Source organism: Chenopodium quinoa, unplaced genomic scaffold (genome assembly GCF_001683475.1).
Source record: "Chenopodium quinoa cultivar QQ74 unplaced genomic scaffold, ASM168347v1, whole genome shotgun sequence".
NCBI lineage: Eukaryota > Viridiplantae > Streptophyta > Magnoliopsida > Caryophyllales > Amaranthaceae > Chenopodium > Chenopodium quinoa.
The window spans coordinates 3,576,957-3,600,570 of record NW_018743783.1 but is presented as its reverse complement, the minus strand read 5'-3'; the positions used below and the strand labels follow the sequence as shown (position 1 = coordinate 3,600,570).

At 41.2% G+C, this 23,614-nt stretch overlaps 1 protein-coding gene across 1 annotated transcript; it reads left to right on the top strand.

The window, feature by feature from the left end:
- Positions 1-21,139: 21,139 nt before the first annotated feature.
- Positions 21,140-23,137, top strand: LOC110684757. The gene has a single exon (XM_021861192.1). It carries the CDS (start codon positions 21,140-21,142, stop codon positions 23,135-23,137), a length of 1,998 nt encoding a protein of 665 aa, XP_021716884.1.
- The last annotated feature ends 477 nt before the right edge of the window (positions 23,138-23,614 follow it).

The following is a 23,614-nucleotide window of genomic DNA, read 5'->3' as shown; positions in this document are numbered from 1 at the left end:
TAGAATTTAACTACTCGCACATAATTAAAGCTAAACTAATCAAAGCATATATGGAAGACATGATTAGAATCGAAACACAAATTAACAAAGCAATTAAAATCAAAGCAATAAATAAAGCGATAAAAGACACGAGAAATAATACCGAATGAAGGAAATATGAAATTGCATTAAAAGGGGAAAACTTGAATTCAACAATAATCTCCAACTAAAATCTCACTAAAAGTTTTAAGCATGAAAGAAATAATAATGAAAACGTAACTAATAAAGCTTACCAAAGAGCTTAAATACTAAGCCTAAAATTAACCAAAACGACGAGTCCTAAGACTCCCAGGAAAATCACGCGCCCGATCGGGCCCGCCATTTTTCTTCTCTTCGCATTCTGGGTATCCGCTCGATCGGGCCATAGGCCGCCCGATAAATCGGTGTTTGGTTTCGTAGCGTCCAACGCTACGCGGAAGAAAAACCCGCCCAAGACCCGCCTACTAATTAAAGCAACTAAGCATGCAATCACATAATTAAACAACAAAAGAAAGAGAAAGGGAAATGACATTCTTACCCTCGATGCGTGCTTCACTCCTATAGAGCTCGGACTTCAAGGCCTTAGCTCCGCAAGCGCGAGAGCCTCCGACGGAGTCCACCCTCGAGACTCGACCCGAACTGCCTCTACCAAGAAGGTTAGTCGGGGCTAGACCAAGAAAAGACTAGAGTATTACGAACTTAAAGGTTCTCTCACCTATAGGGAGATGCCTTATTGAGTTCAACTTAAGTCCTTTTTCCCAAACCCAAAACTTGGGTATTTATAGGGAATGGAGACTTGATCTCCTTTTTCTCATCAATGTGGGAGATTTGCATTTTCCTCAATTTTATTTTAATTAAAAACAAAATAAAAAATGAAAGGCAATCAACAAGCTCCAAGTGTCACATGGAGGGCAAGAGTAGATGAGGACCATTCAAGGGGGGGGGGGGGACCAAATCCCCTTGCTCACCAAGCAACCCCTCAATTTTGGTCCCCACACAAAATCGGCACACCACCTAGCCACTTGGCTGGCTCAAGGTTGCCAGCTGGTGCCTAGCACCAAGACTGGGTAGCCCAACCAGCCAGCACGCAGCACATGGGCAGCCAGCCAGCTCGCATGCATGTGATGCTGCTGCTTGGTGCTGCTACGCTGGCACGCACAACCCAACAAGCTTGCACACTACTGCGATGCTGCGATGCTACTCGCTAGCAAGCACGCATGCACAACCCATAGCATAAGCACGCATAGCGAGCTGCTGTGCGAGTGCTATGCGTTGCATGCTTGCGGTAGCAAGGCCCAGGAAGCACTTGCGTGCTACTGGCCTTGCGATGCTTGCGGCAGTGCTGCTTTGTGCGAGGCACTAGCATACTAGCACGCCTAGCGCGCCAACGATGCTGGCCATGCCACACCAGCTAGCTAGCCAGCGTTCCTAGCAAGCTCGACATAGTGCGTGGCCTAGGCTAGCCTAGACTCGCATGGCTAAGCCAATGCGAGGCTACGGCTTAGCTCAAACTTGTCGCTTGTTGATTTTTCTCGTCTCGTCGAGTTCTAAACTCGACTCGACTTGCGACGCTCGGTTTCGACGCTCTAAGCTCGACATCCAACGTCTTTGTTCGTAATACTCTAATGACTCATCTAATCCTTCGGATTGATTCGTCGTCTCAGATCGGTTACTCGATTGGGTGTGACCCGAAGGGTTCAGTCAAAATTAAGCTATAATATTAATTACACATTAATATTACTGATCGAAAGCGGCCTCCACCTAGGCATTCCGATCACTTGACCTCACTGAAGAATTAGTTTCTAATAATTCTGAACCCTCTATCAGAATAATACACTTGTTGGAAGGACACCATTCTTTCAATATCCCACTAGTCCTTCCGGACAAGTGTGCAATTAGTGTATAACCCATTTCCTATGTCACTTAATGTCTCTTCATGAACTATAAGGTAAGATTCTTCGTTATCCTTATTACATCCAAAAGTGTTTCTCGATTTCCGAGTTCGACTGTCAATAACAGATGATTTCCAAAATCCATCTGAGGACGACCATGTATTTTCACAGTCTCGCTCTTCGAGAGGCCTTGTAAACAACAAAGACATGTTCCCTATTGATAGTAGGGGGACATTCCCAGTCTTGCATTGTTAGCTTCCCTTACTAAGAGGACCTAGCCGCCCGAGTGTTGCCGTTATAATCTCCATTTACGGCAGACGTTTGACAACATCAAAACGGACTAGTACTCAAACAAGAGAACTTACAATACTCATGGTCGAGGAAATGGTTCTGAAAGCTATAATGAGAAATATACTTATGATGATTTTAAATCTCTAAAGTATTCTCATAGGTCGATCCGGTGTAGTTCTAAACCAATACCTGACCGAATGATTTATGATAATCATGTCCTCGTAGCACAAGAAACGGTGCTGTAAATCATACTACACACTAATCTCAAGTGGTCATTAATCTTCCATCATTTAAATGACCTTGATTAGGGATAATTTTCGATTGTAATATTCAATGTTCACTTAACAGGTGTTTCTTTATCCAAGACATGGTCTTGATACCCTGTTTTGAATATTCTCAGAAATCGAATGGACTCATTATTTAATTCTAAACCACAATTAAATAGTTTTTGGAATTTTATTAGTAAAATTTTATTCCACTATGAAACTACCAAACGTTTCATCTTATGATAAATGGTTTTCCCCAAATGTTTTAAGAGTAATACTCTTCACAAAACATTTATAGAAATCACACCCATACATAATATGCTTGATTTCTTTCATGCAATTGTGAATGTTGTCGTTCACTTATTGCATAGGGGTTTAGTTATTATTACTTTGCAAATCTTAGCATCTTCATTATCGAATAATTTCATAATAAGATGATAACATTTAAGAGCGTTATGGATTATATGTGATTTAGGATTTATTGTCCAAGTGATGGCTCCCACTCATTTTCATGATTTAAGATCTTTCAACTTGACAACCTACAATCACCAACGTTCGCCAATGAACTTTCCATTGAACACTTTCTTATTATTGCCTTCCAGGCAACAATATTCTCAACATATATTCAGTAGACTTTCTGATGGTGCTTTGCTCGGATTTCATTCCAAACGGCTTACAATGATTTTGGAGACCCTAATCACTTGTGATTATGGAAATTTACCTTAAATTTCCGCACATTTTACATGGATGCGTGTCCATGTTACCATTCTCAAGCCACGACGCATTCTAGCTCGTGCTTATAAACGGCTTCCTTATTAAGGATCTAATCCTTACTAAGGATGTGCTTGCAACATCAATTCTCAAATTACATTTGTTTCCATGCGTCAAGAACTTATCCCCTTTACTTATCAAAGTACTTTGGATTTTTCTTGATCATAATCTAACGATTCATCACTTAGATTTAAATTGATTGGTGCTCCAAGCATGTAAGTTGAGTGACGACTCCATATCATGGCATACATGATGGTTTTAATTGCAGAATTATTCCCAATATTATTCCATTCATGTGACCTTTTAGCTCATCCAGTTTCACCGAGTCTTGCTAAACTGTTTGCTATGTGATACGGTTGAAAGTCTCTACTAGAGTCTTTCTTATTCGACTTAGTATTTGCCCATATACTTAGTTCAAAAATTTACTTAGTTTTATACATATGGGTCGAAAGCCTTTCCAAGTCCTTCATGTTTAACACGGTAAATTTCTCTACTCGTTTAAACATTTCATTAAGTCTATCCAATAGATTTTAATACCCACTATGTACTAAGTATAGCCTTTTGCTTGGTTCATTTGTTTAAAATCCTTTCAAATATAAGAATTTAGCATTTGACATTCATTTCACAATAGAGTTCTTAAACTTCTTGTTGGACCATACAAGATTGACTCTTGCTCCCACTAAACTTCTTGTTCATAAGAATTTCTATGCTTCTCCATAAGCCACACCTTTTATTAACTTTTTGAGAATACATGTTCCAATTCCTACATACAATGCTTCACTTAATCCCACAATGGATTTCTTGAGCTTGCTTTCAAATCTAGCATTATTTAGAATTACAAACCCTTAGCTATTTCCATTGTCTCTTCCAAAATCCAATTTTAGGAAGGCGGTTTTGTTATCTATTTTGCCATATTTCATATGCGCAATTTTTCTTGAACAATAACGAAAAGACTTAAGCGTTCCAATTGGTGAATAGGTTTTTATTAAAATCAAAGGCGTGAATTAACTATATCCTTTTCAACCAATCTAGCTATGTATGCTTATGCATTTCCAAATTTGTCAGTTTTCTCCTTGAAAACTTATTTGCAATTGATGGGTCTTTCACCCTTCATGCAAATGAATCAAGTTCCAAACATGATTTACAAACATGGAGTCTATTTTGGATTTTATGGCCTCTAACCATTATTCGGAATTTGAATTTGTCGTAGCTAATTTACAAGACACTATTCCTTCACCATCCAATGGCAAATAGTATGTTTGTAAGTCTTAGGTTTATTTCTAACTTAATAGAAATTTATAGGATTCAACCCAAGCCTTTGGTGAATTCTATACCTATACGGGGTAATTGCATCAAACACTGAGTTTCAAGGTGCTTTTAAAGCCCTTTGATTATATTGATCTTACTCCACCACTTCTAAAGTTTTGTGAGTATTGAATTCTCATTTAAGGGACTTGTAAAGTCCTTTGAGTATTCTTGATCAATCATTCTCATGAAGCCCTTCTAAACTCTTCGGAGATTCTCAGTTCTAGTTTTTTGCTAATCTCGATGGTCATCGAGTTCATTTTCCTCCCACTTGTCGTTTTGGAAATGTACTACTTTCCCAAAAGACACCACTTAGAGCAACAAATACTATGTTCTCAATCAGGTTGTGGAAGTCATACCCGTAGTCTCACTTGAATACTACAAAGAGACATGTATATTGTCTTTGGGTAAAAGTTCGTTGTGAAACAAACAGTTAGCTCCTTCTCGAGCTACCTTAGCCCTTGTTGAGCTACTTAGCTCCCACTGAGTCAATGAACTCCCATTGAGCTAAGAGCCCTAGACATATACTTGAAAAGAAGCTAGAAACTATTTCTATCCATAACTGAATATGGTGTCCTTTCATAGCTTCGACAATTTTTCTGTTTAGTGTAACACTAGTCACTTGTGCAAATATTCAAGAACTTTATAGGAAGGGATGTGATCCGTTATCACTTGAGTCATTTCGAAATGGCATCGAGGTCTCTGTCAAGATATACCATATTCTTTGTGGAGCTCATTATGAAATTTAAATTTCATAACTTTGATATGATCACTCTTGGCTCAAGCAAACATCGCTCGATCTAATCTACACATTTTGATATCTTGCCAAGTCGATTCTATACTTCACTGAACATTTGAGCTACTCAAGGTCCAGTTTGTTCACATTTGATGAATGTAGCCACATTCTTTCAAATTCTTGTGAGACGTTGAAGTAATGGAATTCTCTTTAGCTTTTGGAGTTAATTGTCTATGCCAAGCATAATGACTCCTTTCTTTGTCGATTTCAACAAGTAAGACTTGTTTGTCTTAGAACGATTCCGAATCGATCAACTATCACGAGTCTATCTAATAGAGCCTTGAGTACTTTCTTGTTAATGTAATATTTCTAAAGATGTTTGGGACACAAATCATGTCCATGACTTGAACCTTATGAGTTTTCATGTCAGGGAAATGTTTGTTTATAATCTAGCATTCTTGACTCATGGCTTAAACCACCATGCCATTTAAATAAAACCCGCAACTATTGTTATTTTACTTTGAATGTGAGTCTTTCCGTGTGTAAACGGGTCGTTTGCTAATTATGGAACACAATAACCATTATTCATTCCAGCCTTGGCTTAAAAGGACTTTAAACAAAACAAATGACCTTACAACTGATGTAGTACTACTTGCTTCATTCTAAGCTTGTAAGTCAATAACTTAGCTTGACTTCAATGGTTTGAGGTCACTTTCAAATTGGAACACTCAAGCAGTATCCAATACTTATGAAGATAATGAATTGCTAAGTTGATCATCATAACATGAACTCAAGGGTAGAAAAGGAATCTTATTCCTTTCCTTTGTTCCTTGTTTCCTATATTTCTTATCATACACCATCTCATAACTTTAAGAACTATTTCTTTAAGTGCCTTGACTTTTACACTTTGTTAGAAATAATTAAGCATCTAATTGATAAGTCTAATATATATATTTTTATTCCCCGTCCCTTGGTCATAGTTAGGAGTAATTTTGGCTCTTTAGAGCCACTTTTATTACTAATATGCGTTTTCTAGTGTTTTCGTAGATGTGGTATTATTTACAGTAAATTGCAGAAGGAGCATTTCCCCGTACTTAGTTGAGCTACCGCGAGCATTGGACTGGTTAGAGAAGTAGACCCGGTGATTAAGGGCTCGGTGATGAAAAGAGGAGCTCGGGCATTGGACCCAAGGAAGATAATTTATTAGGCTAAATTTCTAAGCCCAAAGAAGTGAAGGAATATGGGCGCCCGAGCACTCGCCCGTCCGGGCAGGGCTTCGCCCAAAGGCGCGCCCGGCCGGGCGAGGGAGTATAGGAAAGGGCGAGCTTCGCCATATCTTGCGCCCGGTATTGGAAGAGAAAAGGCGCGCCCGACCGGGCGGTGCCGGGCGCGTGGTTACGTTAGGATTTTTAATTTGTTTTAGCTTTTTCTTTTATTAGTATTAAGAGTTTAGTATAAATACGCTTTTGTTAAGCGAGTTTGGAAGGACTTTTCTTTACCTTCTTTTTTTCTTTCTCTCTCTCTCTCTCTCTCTCTCTCTCTCTCTCTCTCTCTCTCTATTTTCTCTCTTATTTTTCTCTCTTTACACTTTTTCTCTATGCACACTTTTGAGTTTTATGTAATTAATTATTTTCCATTAATTTTGGTAACGATTTCTTCCCTCTTTACTTTCAGTAATTTAGTTGCTTTGATTTAATTATGTCTTCCTTTATTGCTTTGCTTAGTTTAGATTGTAATATGTGTGAGTAGTTTAATTCTAGGGTTTTGGGGTTCCATGAATAATACGAAGGGGTGATTTATTATTGATGATTGGTTAATTTCCTATTGATTGATTTAATGCTATGCAATTGGATTTGCGCAGGTTTAATTGTATGAGGGTTGCAATATTGATTCGAGATTCGGGAGATGAGAATTGATGTTTAGGCTTAGTTTCAATAGGCATGTTAATCTATAAATGGTTTGGTCGAGATCCGAGAGATGAGATCTAATACCGGTTGATTAATTATGTGATTATAATACGTAGCGAAAGCCCTTTATAATCTGATTAATTTATGCATTGATAATTGATTGTTACGTTTTACCATGGAGTATTATTTATTGGTGAACCTATATCCTAGGCCTTTTATTATTGATTATTCCCTTATTTAATTTGCTTAGTTTAATTGTTAGTTTATCCCACAATACAAATTGGTTACTTGATAATTTAGATTATAATAATTGATTAGGAATAAAAGAACATTGTTTCCCTGTGGATTCGACCCTACTTCCCAATCTACTTTAGTTAGAGGGATTAGGAATTACTTTTGATTAGGTGATACAACTATAGCCTGTCAAAATTTGGCGCCATTGCCGGGGAAACGGTTTTATTTTTATTTCTGATTATTTTTGTAATCTAAATTATTTTCTTTCGTCTCAGAGAACGCAAGTTCTTTGGGACAGTTCTCATACTTGTTGTTTAGTTCTGTGTTTATGCCCAGGAGTTCTAGATCAGGTTACATTCCGTTTGACCCTAAGATTGAACGTTCTTTTCATAGACAGAAGAACCTTTTTAAACAGGTACGAGCTACTTCTGAGGGTACTATACATTTGGAACCACCATCTGATTCTAGTGACACTGAGGTCTATTCAGAACTAGAATCAGAGATGACGACTCAATAACCTCGCAAGCTCAGCGATTATTCGCAGCCGTCCCTGACAGATTTTCCACATCTACATCCTACACCCGAGCTTGAGGGAGTACATTTTGAGATTAAACCCTGGTTTATCACCATGATCGAGAGGAAGCAATTTAGCGGAGCTAAGGGTGAAGATCCAAATCTTCACATCTAGGATTTTTGCCAATATTGCAACACCATTAGGCAAGCTGGGGTTACGCAGGACCAAATCAGGGAGATTCTTTTTCCCTTTTCGTTGTGTGGTAAAGCTAAATTGTGGTATAATGGTTTGAATAGAACTGCACTTGGTATTACTAACTGGGATACTCTTGCTTTGAATTTCTATAATAAATATTACCCTACAGAGAAGACAGCTCTACTAAGGAGTTCAATCCAAAAATTTTCCCAAGAAGTTGATGAAAGTCTATATGAGGCTTGGGAGAGATTTAAGGAATTGCAGAGAGGGTGCCCCCATCATGGATTAGCGCAGTGGTTGATAATCCAAGCCTTCTACGATGGGCTTGGGAATTCATCTAGGTCAATTCTTGACTCAGCAACCAACGGAAGATTCATGAATCTCCAAGTACATCTAGCAGGAAAAGTGATTGAAGAAATGGCAATTCATATTTCCCAATACGGGAATCCAAAAGGTTTTGCAAACAAGGGAAAACATAATGTCGATTCCGTATCCTTTGTGCAAGCTCAATTAACCTCTATTTGCCAAAAACTAGATAATATTAGTACTGCTATTCCTACTTCCGTAGCTAATGTTTCTGCTGTCAATAATATTATTAATGATGCTTTTTGTGAAAATTGTGGAATTGTAGGTCATTGGGAACAAGATTGTAGGAGTTCCATGGAGCAAGTTAATGCCTTCCAAACCTATAGGCAAAATAACCCATACTCTAACACTTATAATCCTAGTTTACGAGACCATCCAAATCTTTCCTACCGGAGTACCAATGTGCTAAACCCTCCACCTCCAAAACAACCGCAACAACAAGCTCCACAACAAATACAGCAAAAATATTATCAACCTCCCAACCAAAGGGCCCAACCACAAAACCACCTCCATCCACTGACCCTGCCTTGTCAGAAATTAGAACTATGTTAACAAGTATGCAAAAACACATGCAGAGTAGGGATGCACAAATTGATTCACTTTTACCCCATAATAAAATCGTTGACAATCAAATTGCGCAACTTTCCTCCGCTCTACAAACTCGCCAGCAGGGAGCCCTACCATCGCAGCCGGTGCAACCTACAGATCACGCGAATGCAATTACACTGAGAAGTGGTTCAAATTACGATGGGCCTTCTATGCCCAAAGATGATGAACCTATCATTACAAAAATTGCTAATCATGATTCTGTTACACCAAATATTGTTGTTACTAACCCTACGGGGCTCCAGAGTAAAACTAACATTTCTGATGATACATTGCAGGGTAAAACTCAAGACAAGAGTGGAGATGTGCAGAAACCAGTTATCAAACCACCATTCCCAAATAGACATCTTAAGAGTAAGTTGGATAAGCAGTTTGGTAAGTTTCTGGAGGTTGTTAAGAATTTGCAGGTAACAGTTCCTTTTACAGATTTAATTACTCAAGTTCCTGCATATTCTGAATTTATGAAAGAAATCTTGACCAGAAAAAGATCTATTAGTGAGGTAGAGACAGTTGCTTTTACTGAAGAATGGAATGTATATTACAAAATAAATCTCCACCTAAACTAAAAGATCCGGGTAGTTTTTCTATTCCTTATCACATTGGTAATCTGATGATTGATAAAGCTTTATGTGATTTGGGTGCTAGTGTAAGTGTTATTCCATTATCTGTAAGCTCTAAGTTAAATATGGGTAAATTAAAAGCTACCAATATTACTCTGCAAATGGCTGATCGTTCTCTTAAATATCCTCTAAGTGTTTTAGAGGATGTACCTATTAGAGTAGGTAAATTTTATATACCTGTTGATTTTTTTGTTCTTGATATGGAGGAAGATTTGCAAATTCCAATTATATTGGGTAGACCATTCCTTCATACTGCAGGGGCAATAATAGATGTGAAAAGTGGTAAACTTACATTATGCGTAGGGGATGAAAATATTATTTTTAATCAACATAATGCCCCTAAATGCCCCATGTTGGAAGAAAAGTGCTATAGTATTGATGTGGTTGATGTATATAATATTTATAATAAGCCCCAAGCTCTCGTTAGAGATCCCTTGGAGGCGGTATTTTGTGTTACATCTTCCACAGGAAAAGCCACTACATGGAAGGCTGAAGTGAATGTTATAGAAATGGCTCTAAATTGTGTAGGATTTGGGTTTGAAGATGACCAAGTGGAGAAAAAGGAACAAATTGAGAAAAATCGGAGTCAAAGTGTTGTAGGGCGCCCGACCGGGCAAGCACTCGCCCGACTGCGCGCGAGAGGAAGTCCGTATACAAGCAATTTCGCCCGACCGGGCGCGAGAGAAAAGAGGATTTTTGCCCAAAATTTGCCCGACTGGGCGCGAGAACAAAGGTCGAAAAAAGAGTCAAGCTCGCCCGACCGGGCGTGAGAGCGCGACAGCAAAACTGGCCAACTTCATAACGCCATACTTTTGCGTTTCTAAACGGAATTATGCATGTGACCTATCGTTGGAAATCTCTTCAAGTCTACTTTCCAATGCAATTAGAATCACTACATTATCATTTGTATAAAAAAAAGTTATGGTCGAAATAGTAAAGCTGACTCGTTTTTACCTCTTTTCCTACTAACATTTTGTTTCTTTCTTGTCCAGAGTTGTACCAAAGTGATGACCTGTGATGCTTGGGATGGTGGTGGCTATGAGTTTGATGATGAGGGGTATTCTTTTGGGTTACTAATTTCTCTTTGAGCCAATGAGGACATTGTCTGGTTTGGCTTGGGGGGAATTTCTTGTATATATAGGTACTTTTTCTTTCCCTTTTCTTTTTATTTTCTTTGGTGTGCTTCGTTTAGTTTTATTGCTTTCATAGTATAGATTTTATTGATTTTTAGGTTAGATTTAATGCTTTCAAAAAAATAAAAAAAATACAAAAATACGTTCCAATGAATTACAAATCATGCTTCCCTGTGCCCCATACATGTAAATTGTTTTGAGTCTTGGTATATGATGATGAGTATTGTGGATAGGTTAGCCATGATTTGATGTTTGATTGCTTTGATGTCTTAACATGAGTCAATTTTGTGCAACTGCTTGTGAATATAGTGCTTGACTAGCTGATTTGGTTAGGAATGTATGTTAGTTTCTGGTATGTCAATGAAGTTGAGTATTGGTTTATAACTCTGAGTAATGTTTGTATGACTCATTATTATGCACATTGAGAGGACGAAGGCATTTGTTCTCTTAGGTGGCCTTCAGATGATATTAGATACATTTGTTCCCTTCTTGCTACCCATGTTGTTGCTTGTGCCCTTTTCATTGTTTATTAGCCACATTACAAGCCTATTTTGCCCCATTGGTTACTAGTCCCAAGCTTGGCTTGGGGGAGCTATTAGTGAGTGAGGTGAGGGAGTTTGTAGTGTGCGTATTCATTTGCACAATTTGGGTGGGTTTTGAGAAGTTGTTTGTTTGTTCTCATTTTTATGGATTGGAATAAATATTGAAAAGAGTGTGTTCAAAAGTGAAAAAATTTCAATGTGAGATAAAAGAAGAAAAAAAAAGAGCAAAAGAAAAAAAATTGTTTAATTGTTCAAATGTTCTAATTGAAGGTTGCTCAAAAGAAAGAAAAGAAAGAAAAAAAAAGAGTTCAAAGATTGTTTTAAATATAATCGGATCTATTTCCTTATTGTTATATTTTGTGAGTGAAATTGTAAGTGTGGGGAATTTTAAATATAATTGGATGTTTGGTGAATTTTTGGTAGAGTTGGGTTGTGTTGGAGATGTTTTGGCCATTATTTATTTTTGACCTTGATTTTATTTATTAGGATTTTGGCTCCCTTAAGCATGGCTTTACTCTCACATTTTCCCAAATTTATCCTACCTTTTATCTTAACCTTACATTACAAGTTTTAAAGACCTTCCGACCTTTGTGCATAGAGTTGTGTGAATGTGAAATTAGTTGTTTTCCAATGCAAAGAATGATTTGATATATTTCCAGTCGACTATTAGGTTGAGTGCTTGTTTTCTTAAACTCACTTGACAATTTTTAGGAAGGATGAGTAGTTAGATGGACTTGATTGGTTGACTTTGATGCATGTTTGTTGGATTTGCCTTGAATCGATTGTGCTTTATTTAAATTATTTTTGGGGTGAAGTTTTGGTTTATTTATTCATTGCTTTGCTTAGGGACAATCAAATGTTTGGCTTGGGGGAGTTTGATAAGTCTAATTTATATATTTTTATTCCTTGTCCCTTGGTCATAGTTAGGAGTAATTTTGGCTCTTTAGAGCCACTTTTATTACTAATATGCGTTTTCTAGTGTTTTCGTAGATGTGGTATTATTTTACAGTAAATTGCAAAATTGAAGCATTTCCCCGTACTTAGTTGAGCTACCGCGAGCATTGGAGTGGAAACGAATTGATATGATCGTATTTTGAAGCCCAGGACCGTGTTAGAGAAGTCGGTCCGGTGATTAAGGGCTCGGTGATGAAAAGAGGAGCTCGGGCATTGGACCCAAGAAAGATAATTTATTGGGCTAAATTTCTAATCCCAAGGAAGTGAAGGAATATGGGCGCTCGAGCACTCGCCCGTCCGGGCAGGGCTTCGCCCAAAGGCGCGCCCGGCCGGGCGAGGGAGTATAGGAAAGGGCGAGCTTCGCCCTATCTCGCGCCCAACCGGGCGCGAGCGAAGCATTGAAGAGAAAAGGCGTGCTCGACCGGGCGCGTAGTTACGTTAGGATTTTTAATTTGTTTTAGCTTTTTCTTTAATTAGTATTAAGAGTTTAGTATAAATACGCTTTTGTTAAGCGAGTTTGGAAGGACTTTTCTTTACCTTCTTTTTTTCTTTCTTTCTCTCTCTCTCTATTTTCTCTCTTATTTTTCTCTCTCTACACTTTTTCTCTACACACTTTTGAGTTTTATGTAATTAATTATTTGGGATATTCTATTTGGTGGTCTTGTGGTTTCAAAAATTCCAGATGGAAGACAAACTTTTTTTTTAGTCTCTGTAGTGACCTCGTGGTTTTGCATATTTGATTATAGTGACCTTTTTTAGGTTTATGGCTAACCTTTTTAGTTAAAATGGTTAACCTTTGATTTTTTTTATTAAAAAATTATTTAAATTATATTTTAAAATAATAAAAAATAAAAAAAAAAACAAAAACCAGCTTGGGCGAGAAAGGGGAGGGCCGTCACATGGTGGTCTGGTTCTTGGTGGTCGAAGAACTGTCGGCCTACAACATGATCTTAGGACAACCCACCCTGAATAATTCAAAAGTTGTCATCATTCCCTCGCTCATGCTTCTTAAGTTTGAGAGGGATGACGGAACCATCGGCTCCCTAAGGGGAGACCAAAAGATGGCCAGGGAGTGTTATCTCTCTGATATCAAGCCCACTGTGGTGGCATCCGGCCCCAGTGGAGATAGTACAGACCTTGAGCAAGTCAAGGGAGCCGAGCCTGACCCAATAGCAGCCGGCAAGAAAAGAAAGGCCACCCATCTGGAGGCCGAGAGAAAAGAAAAACAATAGCAATCATTGGTCGAGGAGCGGTCAGATGAGTTCCGTCCTCAGCCGGCTAGTGAACTTGTAGACCTCGTCCTGGATGACTCTCTCCCTGAGCGAACTATTAAAGTCGGGACGATTGCTTTTGTTGAACTTGGTGCTGACCTCCACCAATTGTTAAGAGAATTGAAAGATATATTTGCATTTGAAGTTCAAGAGATGCCAGGCATAAGCTCGGATCTAGCCGTACATAAGCTCGTTGTGGATCCAAAAAAGAAGCCGGTAAGGCAAAAGAAGAGGAACCATGGCAAAGAACGAAGCCAGGCGACAGCCGTCGAGGTTAAGAAATTGCTGGACGCAGGATTCATTCGACAATGTGACTTCCCAGACTGGGTAGCGAATGTAGTACTTGTCAAAAAGTCGAATGGGACCTGACGCATGTGTGTAGACTACACAGACTTGAAGAAGGCATGTCCCAAAGACAGTTACCCGCTCCCAAAGATCGACCACCTGGTCGACTCTACAGCCGACCATGCCTTAAAGAGCTTCATGGACGCCTACTCAGGTTTCCATCAGATACCCCTGTGGAAGAAAGATCAAGAGAAGACGGCCTTCGCCACAGATTAGGGGTTGTTTTGCTATACTGTCATGTCGTTCGGCCTAAAGAATGCGCCTGCAACCTTCCAAAGAATGATAAATACGGTCTTCTTCAACCAGATTGGAAGGAATGTAGAGGCGTACATAGATGATATGATTGTTAAATGTAAACTCCGGACGGACCACCTAGCTGACCTCCGAGAAACATTCACCACACTCAAGCGACACCAGGTCATGCTCAATCCCAAGAAATGTGTTTTTGGTGTTAAGTCTGGGAAGTTCCTCGGATTTCTAATCAATCAAAGGGGGATAGAGGCTAACCCCGAGAAGGTACAGGCGGTCATTGATATGCAGTCGCCCCGCACTGTCCGAGAAGTTAAAAGGCTTACGGGGTGCCTGGCGGCATTGGGGAGATTCCTCAGCCGGTCGGGCAACAAGTGTCTGTACTTTTTTCAAGCTATCAAGAAGAAAACCATGTTTGAATGGGGGCCGGATGCAGAGGCGGCTTTCAAGAAATTGAAGCAACATTTGCACTCCTTGCCAAGGCTGGTCAGCCCTCTACCCAAGGAAGCACTATACATGTATTTAGCAGAATCTGACCATGCTCTTAGTGCCGTCCTCCTTGCTGAGAGGGACGGTTGCCAGCTCCCGGTCTACTTTATCATTCACGTCCTAAAGAACACCGAGTTGCGGTATCCTATGGTGGAGAAGTTTGGCCTTGCCCTCTTCATGGCAGTTAAAAAATTGAAGCCTTATTTTCTGGCACATCCGGTTGTGGTCTACACTGACTAGCCAATCAAGCGGCAGTGACAACCATGGAGTCGTCTGGCCGGATGACCAAATGGGCCATTGAGATCCAAAGTCTAGAGATCACGTTTGAGCCAAGGAAAGCAGTGAAGGGGCAAGCATTCGCTGACTTCATAGTAGAACTAACTAGGCCGGCTGATCCAGAGAACTTTGAGCAAGTCTGGAAAGTCTATGTGGACGGGAGCTCTACAATGAACGGTTGTGGAGCAGGCGTCATATGTCAGTCCCCTGAAGGGGACAGGTACGAGTACGCCCTACGGTTTAAGTTCCAAGCCTCGAACAATGAGGCAGAATATGAAGCCCTTTTGGCTGGCATCCGCATGTGTAAGGCGGCCGGGGCTAGAAAGATAACCGCCTGTTCTGATTCACAACTGATCGTAAGCCAATACTATGGTGACTATGAGGCCACACATCCGGCTATGATCAAGTACCTACAAGTGGTAAAGCAGGAGGTCGGGACACTTGAAGAATTTCACCTAAATCAATTGCCTAGGTCAGAGAATAATCAGGCGGATGCCCTCTCTAAACTGGCATCATCAGCTTCCTGCAACACACCAAGGACGGTTTTCTGGGAATTAATGGAGAAACTAAGCATCAAGGAGGACCCCTATTGGGATCCTAGACAGAAGCTCCACCTGGATGGACGACATCCGAGCATACCTAACAGACGGCACCATGCCGGATACTCACTCAGAGGCGGTCCTAATGAAAAAACGGGCGTCCAACTTTGAAATGCATAAAGGGGAACTCTTCAAAAAGGGCTATCTCCAACCTCTCTTCAAATGTGTCACCCCGGAAAAGGGGCGAGAGATCTTAGAGGACTTGCACTCGGGATACTGCACCTCCCACGTAGGCGGCAGGTCCCTAGCTCGTAGAACCAGGCGGCAGGGATATTTCTGGCCAACCCTGGAAGCAAACGCTATGGAGATGGTGAAAAAATGCGACAAGTGTCAAAGGTTTGGCAAGCTAATCCACCGTCCGGCCACTGACCTGACGGCCATACATAGCCCCTTACCATTTTCCAAGTGGGACATGGACGTCTTGGGTCCGTATACGCTCGCAACAGGCGGCCGGAGATATATCCTGGTAGCAGTCGATTACTTTACCAAATGGGTAGAGGCCGAGGTTATCAAAGGCATCAAGACCAAGGACGTTATCTCATTCATTTGGAGGAACGTCATTACACGATTTAGGGTGCCTATGTCAATGGTTTTTGACAATGGTCCTCAGTTCGAGACGCCTGATCTCAAGAACTGGCTGGGGGATCAAGGAATTGCATACAACTTTGCATCAGTTGGCCGACCCCAAGCAAATGGCCAGGTAGAAGCGTTCAACAAGATTATCTCTGACAGTATCAAGAAAAAGATTGAAAAAGCAGGCGGCCTATGGGCAGATGAACTACCACATGTTCTCTGGGCCATAAGGACGACTAAAAAAGGGGCGATTGGGGGAACCCCATTCCTCCTGACCTATGAGGCAGAAGTTGTTCTACCCATTGAGCATTATGAGCCGACTCTTTGTGTCATGCTGTATTGGATTCACTCCCCGAGCGTAGGGGCAACGCAGCCCTACGCCATGTGATCTACCGTCTGAGAATGACAAGAGCTTTTAACAAAAAAGTACACAGTTGTCCACTAAAAGTGCGGGACTTTGTACTACGGAAAATGGAAGCAGTTGATAGGGCTAATGAGTAGGGAAAACTAACTCCCAACTGGGAAGGACCCTACCGGATCTATGAGGAGGTTAGAGACGACACCTATCGCCTGGAAACACCAGACGGACGGCTCCTACCTAGAACATGGAATGTAAACAATTTAAAGAAGTATTACTTCTAAATGATGTAATTGTACAAGGGTTATTAATAAGACTTGCAATTATTTCAATACTTTGTACTTTTATCAGAGGGGCATGCCGCCTGTACATTTCCAGTCAGCTACTCTCCAATATGTATTTTGCTCATTAGAGAGGCATGCCGTCTGAAAATACGGTCGGCTACTCTCCATAGAAGAGGGCTGCTTGAACCTAAAACAGACGGCTACTCTCCTATACTCTAGCCTAAGGTAACTTAGCATCTACGTTCACCATGAACTAAACAAGGCCTATGGCCGGATGATTAGCCCAGGCGTCAGGCCGACTGATCCTATCTAAAAATTAAATTAATACGACCTGTCCCAACAATATAGCAAGCGTCCGGCGACATCCCTTTGGATGAGATTCGTCGCAGAGAGCAGCTCCCTTTTGGGTGGAATAATGCTCTATAAACCACGAACAAACGGACCCTAACGAATGTCCTCAAGGACAACCCCGTACCCATTTACACTTGATACAAAGATAGCTCTACTACTAGCCGAACCAGTAGTAGTCAGTTCATATTTGAGTCGGATGACCGCCTGACATTACTTGGGATAAGTGCATGCGGTACCTTTTGAGTTAATAGCCAAGAAAAACTTGGCGAATCAAGGGGGCCCGCCTGTCTACGCCGCCTGGTACCCCTACTACTCAAGTCAGTCTAGTTTGGAACCTAAAAAGTACTTGAACGTTTGTTTTTTGGCAAACAGAGGTACTTGGCCACTATTCCAACTAGGTCCACTAAGACAGGCATAGTTGTACAGACTAGGCGCCTCGTCCACAAGAACAGGCGATCTGTCTCTACCAAACAACAGCGCCTTGTACACTGCCGAAACATTTTGGCATAATTTGGGTTAATAGCCAAGCAAAACTTGGCGAATAAAGGAAGTCAAGTGGCCTCCGCTGCCTGACCCTCCTACTACTCAAACAAAAGGAGTGTTGACTGGATAACCAGTTGCCCTCCCAAGAATTGAACCTAAAAGTATGAAATGACCGCCTATTCTTGAAAATAGGCGGCCCCTCACTACTGTTCAATCTAGATCTAATAAGGGAACGTCTGTAGCAAATAAAGGTGGATCCCATCAGAACAGGCATCCCGTTTACAGATGGCCTGTTTCCATCAAACTTGGAAAACAATTAAAATAAAAATAGGCGCACAACCACCTAGGGTGCGCCCTTATAACAACGCCAGGCCTACTGAAATAGGACGACTGTTCCTCAACTAGGCGGCTACAAACAATGGTCCAAGGCTTAGGGAACCCTGCTAAGATCTTGGTATTTGGCCCCTCAACTACACCTACTACGACCATTGCTTAAAACCCTCAAGACAGCCACTTGTGCCCAAGCGCGACCAATAGGCGGCTTGGGTAATGTTCCTAAAATAACCCAAGTCTGGGAAGTCTGCTATACCAATCTTTCAAGGGAAGGCCGACTGAACTCATGACCGACTGACTGATAAAGAACAATCAGTTGGCCAGGGGCAACAATATATCAGTTGGTTGCGACACCTACTAAGATGTCTTCTATACTTGGCAACATTCAAACATTCAAATGGCAAATTTTGATGCAAAAAGGAAGACAACAAGCAAGAACAGTCGGCATGATAAACAAGCGGCTATTGAACACATTCTACACTTGGTAAAAGATTTGGCAAAGGGAAATAACAAAATAAAGATTGATGAACAAGACGACCAAACAGTCGTCACATTCATATATAAATAGCCGGCCAGAAAGACCGGCAAAAATATTCATAGACCCCGACCCCTTGGTCGGGTAAAAAGAAATAATAACAAACGGCTCGCAGGCCAAAGAAGAGTTGAAAAAATAAATAGCTTAAGCATTCGAGAGAGGGGTTTCAGTAACGGCGGCCGCCTGATCAGCTTCGGCAATGGGCGCCTGCTCCTCTAGCACATTCTCTTGTGGCTCATTAGCAGGCGCTTGATCTTGATTGGCGTCCGCCTCCTCTTTCTCAGTCTCCCCCTTGCCGATGTCCGTCTCCTCCTCTTCCTCTTCGTTCCCATCCTCACTATCAGAAGAGGAGCCGACTGCCTCATCCTTCTCTTCATCCTTATCAGCCGCCTACTGCATAACCTTGATATTATATTCTTCAGTGCAGGCGGCGAATTTGGATTCCCATTGCTCATAGCCTAAGTCAAGGAAGAGGGCAGTCCAGGTCATCCTCATAATATTTGAGGCGTCCTCCATCATATCCTAGGCCAGGGCCATCTTCTTAGTCTCAGCCTTAGCACTGAGTTGCTTAGACAAGGTCTCCTCTTGGCTGGCCAGGCGCTCCTTGAGCTTTTTGTTCGCCTTTTTGAGCTCATCGGCCGCATGTTTTACATGTTTAAGCGGCTGTAGCTGGTCCTGAAGATCCTTGACCGCCTTCTCCAGCTTCAAGTTTTTCTTCTTGGCCGCCTCCAATTCGGTCTTGACCTGCAAGGTGGTGGTCACCTGATAACACAAGATGTCAGTTGTCAAAATTTCATTCTGGGCAATCTGAAACATTGCTCGGTCACAATCAGAGGCGGCCATGGCCTTCGCAGCCTTTACCTCCTTGTTCTTTTCGTTGATGGGGCGGCGGAGACCATGTATGCGAAGCAAGGCCTGTGAATCAACAGAACAGGCGTCAGAATCTTTTAAAAAACAGGTGGCAGTTAAATGCTAATGATTGTCTAATGACGAAGAAAATTCATCAAGTTTACCTCAGAGAGTAGACCCATGATAGAGTCCAAGTCAAGGGTACCGACTCCCCTGACCGTTTCCCTTTCATCTAAGGGAATAGCCTTGACCATAGATTTGGCCATCTGGACCACGTCCAGCTCCTGATGGCCGCCTGCAATAAGAGGTACGGAAAATTTATCAGATAAGAGCGAAGCAACAGGCCGCCTGATCTAAGAATGTTTAAATTGACAAGGTAATCTGATAAGCCTTCTTATCATGGGTTGGAGAAGCATTTTAGGGTGTGTTTTGATGCTTTATATGTACTTTTGTTAGCTTTTGTGAGTTTTGGGCTGTGATCTCACTTATGTGCAAAAGGCGGGATTTATGAGTATAAGTGAGTGAGTGAGCTCGGGAACCAATGAAGAGTTATGTAAGAAGGATGGACCTTGGCTCGTGATTTGAGAGTTGTGATGGAGCATGGAAGAGCAAGGAAGAAAGCATTTATGGACCTTGGTTATTTCTAACTATTTATGAGAATTTAGAATCTAGGAATTCTACAACAAGGTGTTCAATAGAGCTTGATTGAGGAGACTTCTATGATCAATTTGTATGTTCATTAGTGGATTTCGCATAACCAAGACCGTTCTTCTCATTGATTACCTATTCATTACGTTCGTTGTTCTTACTTAGTTCATTTATCATCATTGCTCGTGAAAACCCCCCCTCGTTACTTAGGTTACTACCGTCCTAGAGTATTTCCACTTAGGTTTCCAGTTATTAGTCCCTTTTTCCCTGTGGATTCGAACTCGACTTCCCTAACTACGTTTATTTGCAGTTAGCTTAGTTGTGATATTTTTGGTTGCATACGACTGAGGCACACCAAATTTTGGCGCCGTTGCCGGGGACTTAAGGCGTTACTTTTTAATTGTTTATCTTAGTAGAATTTATTTTAGGACTGTTCTTAGCTATCTTTCTTTGTTTGTTCGCTAGGGTATGATAAGTACCCGTTCTGCTAACAAAGAAGTTTTGCAGTTTGATCCAGAAATTGAAAGGAATATTTCCAGGTTGCGAAAAGAGGCAAGAACAACCCCCAGTGAATCAACATACTCCTTCAATATTAAAGAAGAAGAGGAGATGGCTGACAATCGAACTCTAAGGGAACTCACAGCTCCCAACTTGAACCAACAACCGTTGTGCATTGCATACCAGCAGTTGGAGGAAGGTACTAATGTTGAGATCAAATCCGGTCTAATTCATCTATTGCCGGCATTCCATGGCATGAAAGGCGAAGATCCGAATAAACATCTGGCAGAATTTCATGTGGTTTGCACTAGCATGAAACCGATTGGGATGACTGATGAACAAATTCAGTTGAGAGCATTTCCTTTTTCTCTCAAAGATGCAGCAAAGGATTGGTTTTACTATCTTCCCCCAGGTAGCATAACAACTTGGGCAGATTTAAAGAAGTGTTTCCTTGAGAAGTACTACCCAGCCACTATTTCTGCAAGCCTTAAGAAAGCTATCAGCAATGTGGATCAGAAGGAAGATGAATCCTTGTATGAGTATTGGGAGAGAGTTAAGAGATTGTGTGCTAGATGTCCTTACCATGGGTATTCCGATCAAGACCTCATCCTATACTTCTATGGAGGTCTAACTGATGATGACTTGAGGATGGTGAATGCAGCAAGTGGTGGAGGGCTAGTGAATAAGACTCCAGGAGATGCAACTAGGTTGATTGCAGAGCTAGCAGAAAATTCTAGGCAATTCAGTCAGAGAACTCCCACGCGCCGGGTGAATTTAGCAAATTCGAATACAACTGAGTTAGAGAGTCAAGTAGCTGATTTGACTTCTATGATGTGTGAGTTCATGGTGAACTCAAGGAATCCACATCAACTGAATGCTTGTGGTTTATGCACCTCCATGGGACATCCCACTGATGCATGTCCTCAATTACAAGAGGAGCAGAATGAGCAGGCCAACGCCTTAGGTTTTCAAGGGCAAGGTCCGCAGAGAAGATATGATCCCTTTTCAAATACCTACAACCCAGGATGGAGAGATCATCCAAATTTGAGATATGGGAATTCCCAAGGAAACCAACAACATCAGCATGCTCAAGGTCAACAACAGTTTCAGCAATATAGGGCACCGTTCCTAACACCTCAAGGCCAAAGCTCTAATTCAGGTAATATGTCAACTGAAGAAATGATTAGATCACTAACTTCTAATGTTTCTACCATGCAGCAGAATATGATGCAGTTTCAACAAGAAACCAGATCAAGTATTCAAAACCTGGAGAATCAAGTCAGTCAAATCTCAAGTGCAGTAAGCCGACTTGAAGCTAAGGACTCTGGAAAGCTTCCATCCCAAACGGAGCTGAACCCTAAGAAACAAGTTAATGCAATAACATTGAGAAGTGGCAAAAAGTTGCAAGAAACTGCAGTTGCAACTAAGAGGGCTAAAGACTTGATTGGAACTGAAGAGCAAGAAGTAGAACATGAAGCTGTGGCGAATCCACCAACTTTTCCCTCTTATGAACCCACACCACCTTTCCCTGAAGCCTTGCAAGATACTCGAAGGTATGAGAAAGACAAGGATATTTATGAGACTTTTAGCAAATGTGAGGTAAATATTCCCCTCTTGAATGTGATTAAAAGTATTCCTCGTTTTGCTAAGTTTATGAAAGAACTGTGTACTATCAAGAGAAAGCATAGGTTGGGAGGAAAAGAGAAGGTAAAGGTGAGTGCTCATGTTTCTGCGGTTTTCCAAAAGAAAATCCCAGAAAAATGTGGTGATCCTGGTATGTTTATTGTTCCTGTTACAATAGGAGACACCACATTGCACCGAGCTATGTTGGACCTAGGTGCATCAATCAATGTCATTCCCTACTCCCTGTTTAAATCTTTAAAACTTGGACCTTTATATGGAACTGGGGTAGTGATTCAGTTAGCGGATAGGTCTAATGTGTATCCTAAGGGGGTGGTGGAAGATGTGTTGGTTAAGGTTGATGGTTTGATTTTTCCTGTTGACTTTTATGTGCTTGACATGGAACATGACAAACAAGCAGTCCCCATCTTGTTAGGAAGACCTTTCTTGAAGACTGCTAAAACAAAAATCGATGTGTCTACCGGTTCCTTGACTATGGAGGTTGATGGGAAAGCAATTGGGTATAACATTTATGATTCCATAAAGTATCCTGTCAACACTCATTCTTTATGTTCTCTTAATGTTGTCGATCCAATGGTGCATGATGTTCCTAACAATGATCGTGGGGATGAGTTCCTCACACCTATAACTAATGTTGTATCTGGTGATTGCTTGGATTTCTCTATACCTACTAATGTGCAGGTGAAGGTGGCGGAATTGAATGAACAGTCCAAGCTTCCACCTATACCACTAGGGGCAACACCCACCCCGTCATCATTTCCGAGCAAGAAATTATCCCAGGTATACCACAAAGCAAAGAATAAGGTGTGGCATGACAAGATGAGCTCCCGTTGGAAGGGTCCAATTCAAGTTGACAAGGTCTATCCGCATGGAGCGGTAGAAATTCGGAGTTTAGAGACCAACAACATGTTCAAAGTGAATGGAAAAAGGCTCAAACCATACTACGAAGGGTTCAAGGTCGAGAATTTGGAGAAAATCGATCTCTACGAGCCATCAATTGATTAACGAAGTTTCATGAGTTGTGTCGAGCCAACGACGTAAAACAAAGGCGCTAATCGGGAAGCAACCCGAAAACTCTTCCCCGTTTTCATTTATTTTAGTTTTTATTGTTTTTGTTTTGATGTACCAAGTGCTTTTGGTGGATTTATGTAGGAGGATGCTTTGGGAGTACGTATTGTGAGCAAAAACAGAGCAAAACAGGTAAAAACAGGCTTTGGGAGGCAGCCCCTGCAGGAGCCGCTGGTAGCGGGCTGGCAGCTGCTCTGTAGCCGCTACCAGCGGCTCTCCAAGCAGCCAAAAAATCCCAAAGTTCTGCCCCAGCCGCTGGCAGCGGGTCTGGTGCCGCTGCCAGCGGGTGTCCTTCAGAAAAAAAAAGAAAAAAAAAAAAAAAGAAAAAAAAATTTTTTTTTTTTTGTAGAAGCAGCTGCCAGCGGGTCCCAAACCGCTGGCAGCGGGTCTTCCAGCAACATTCACCCTAAATTC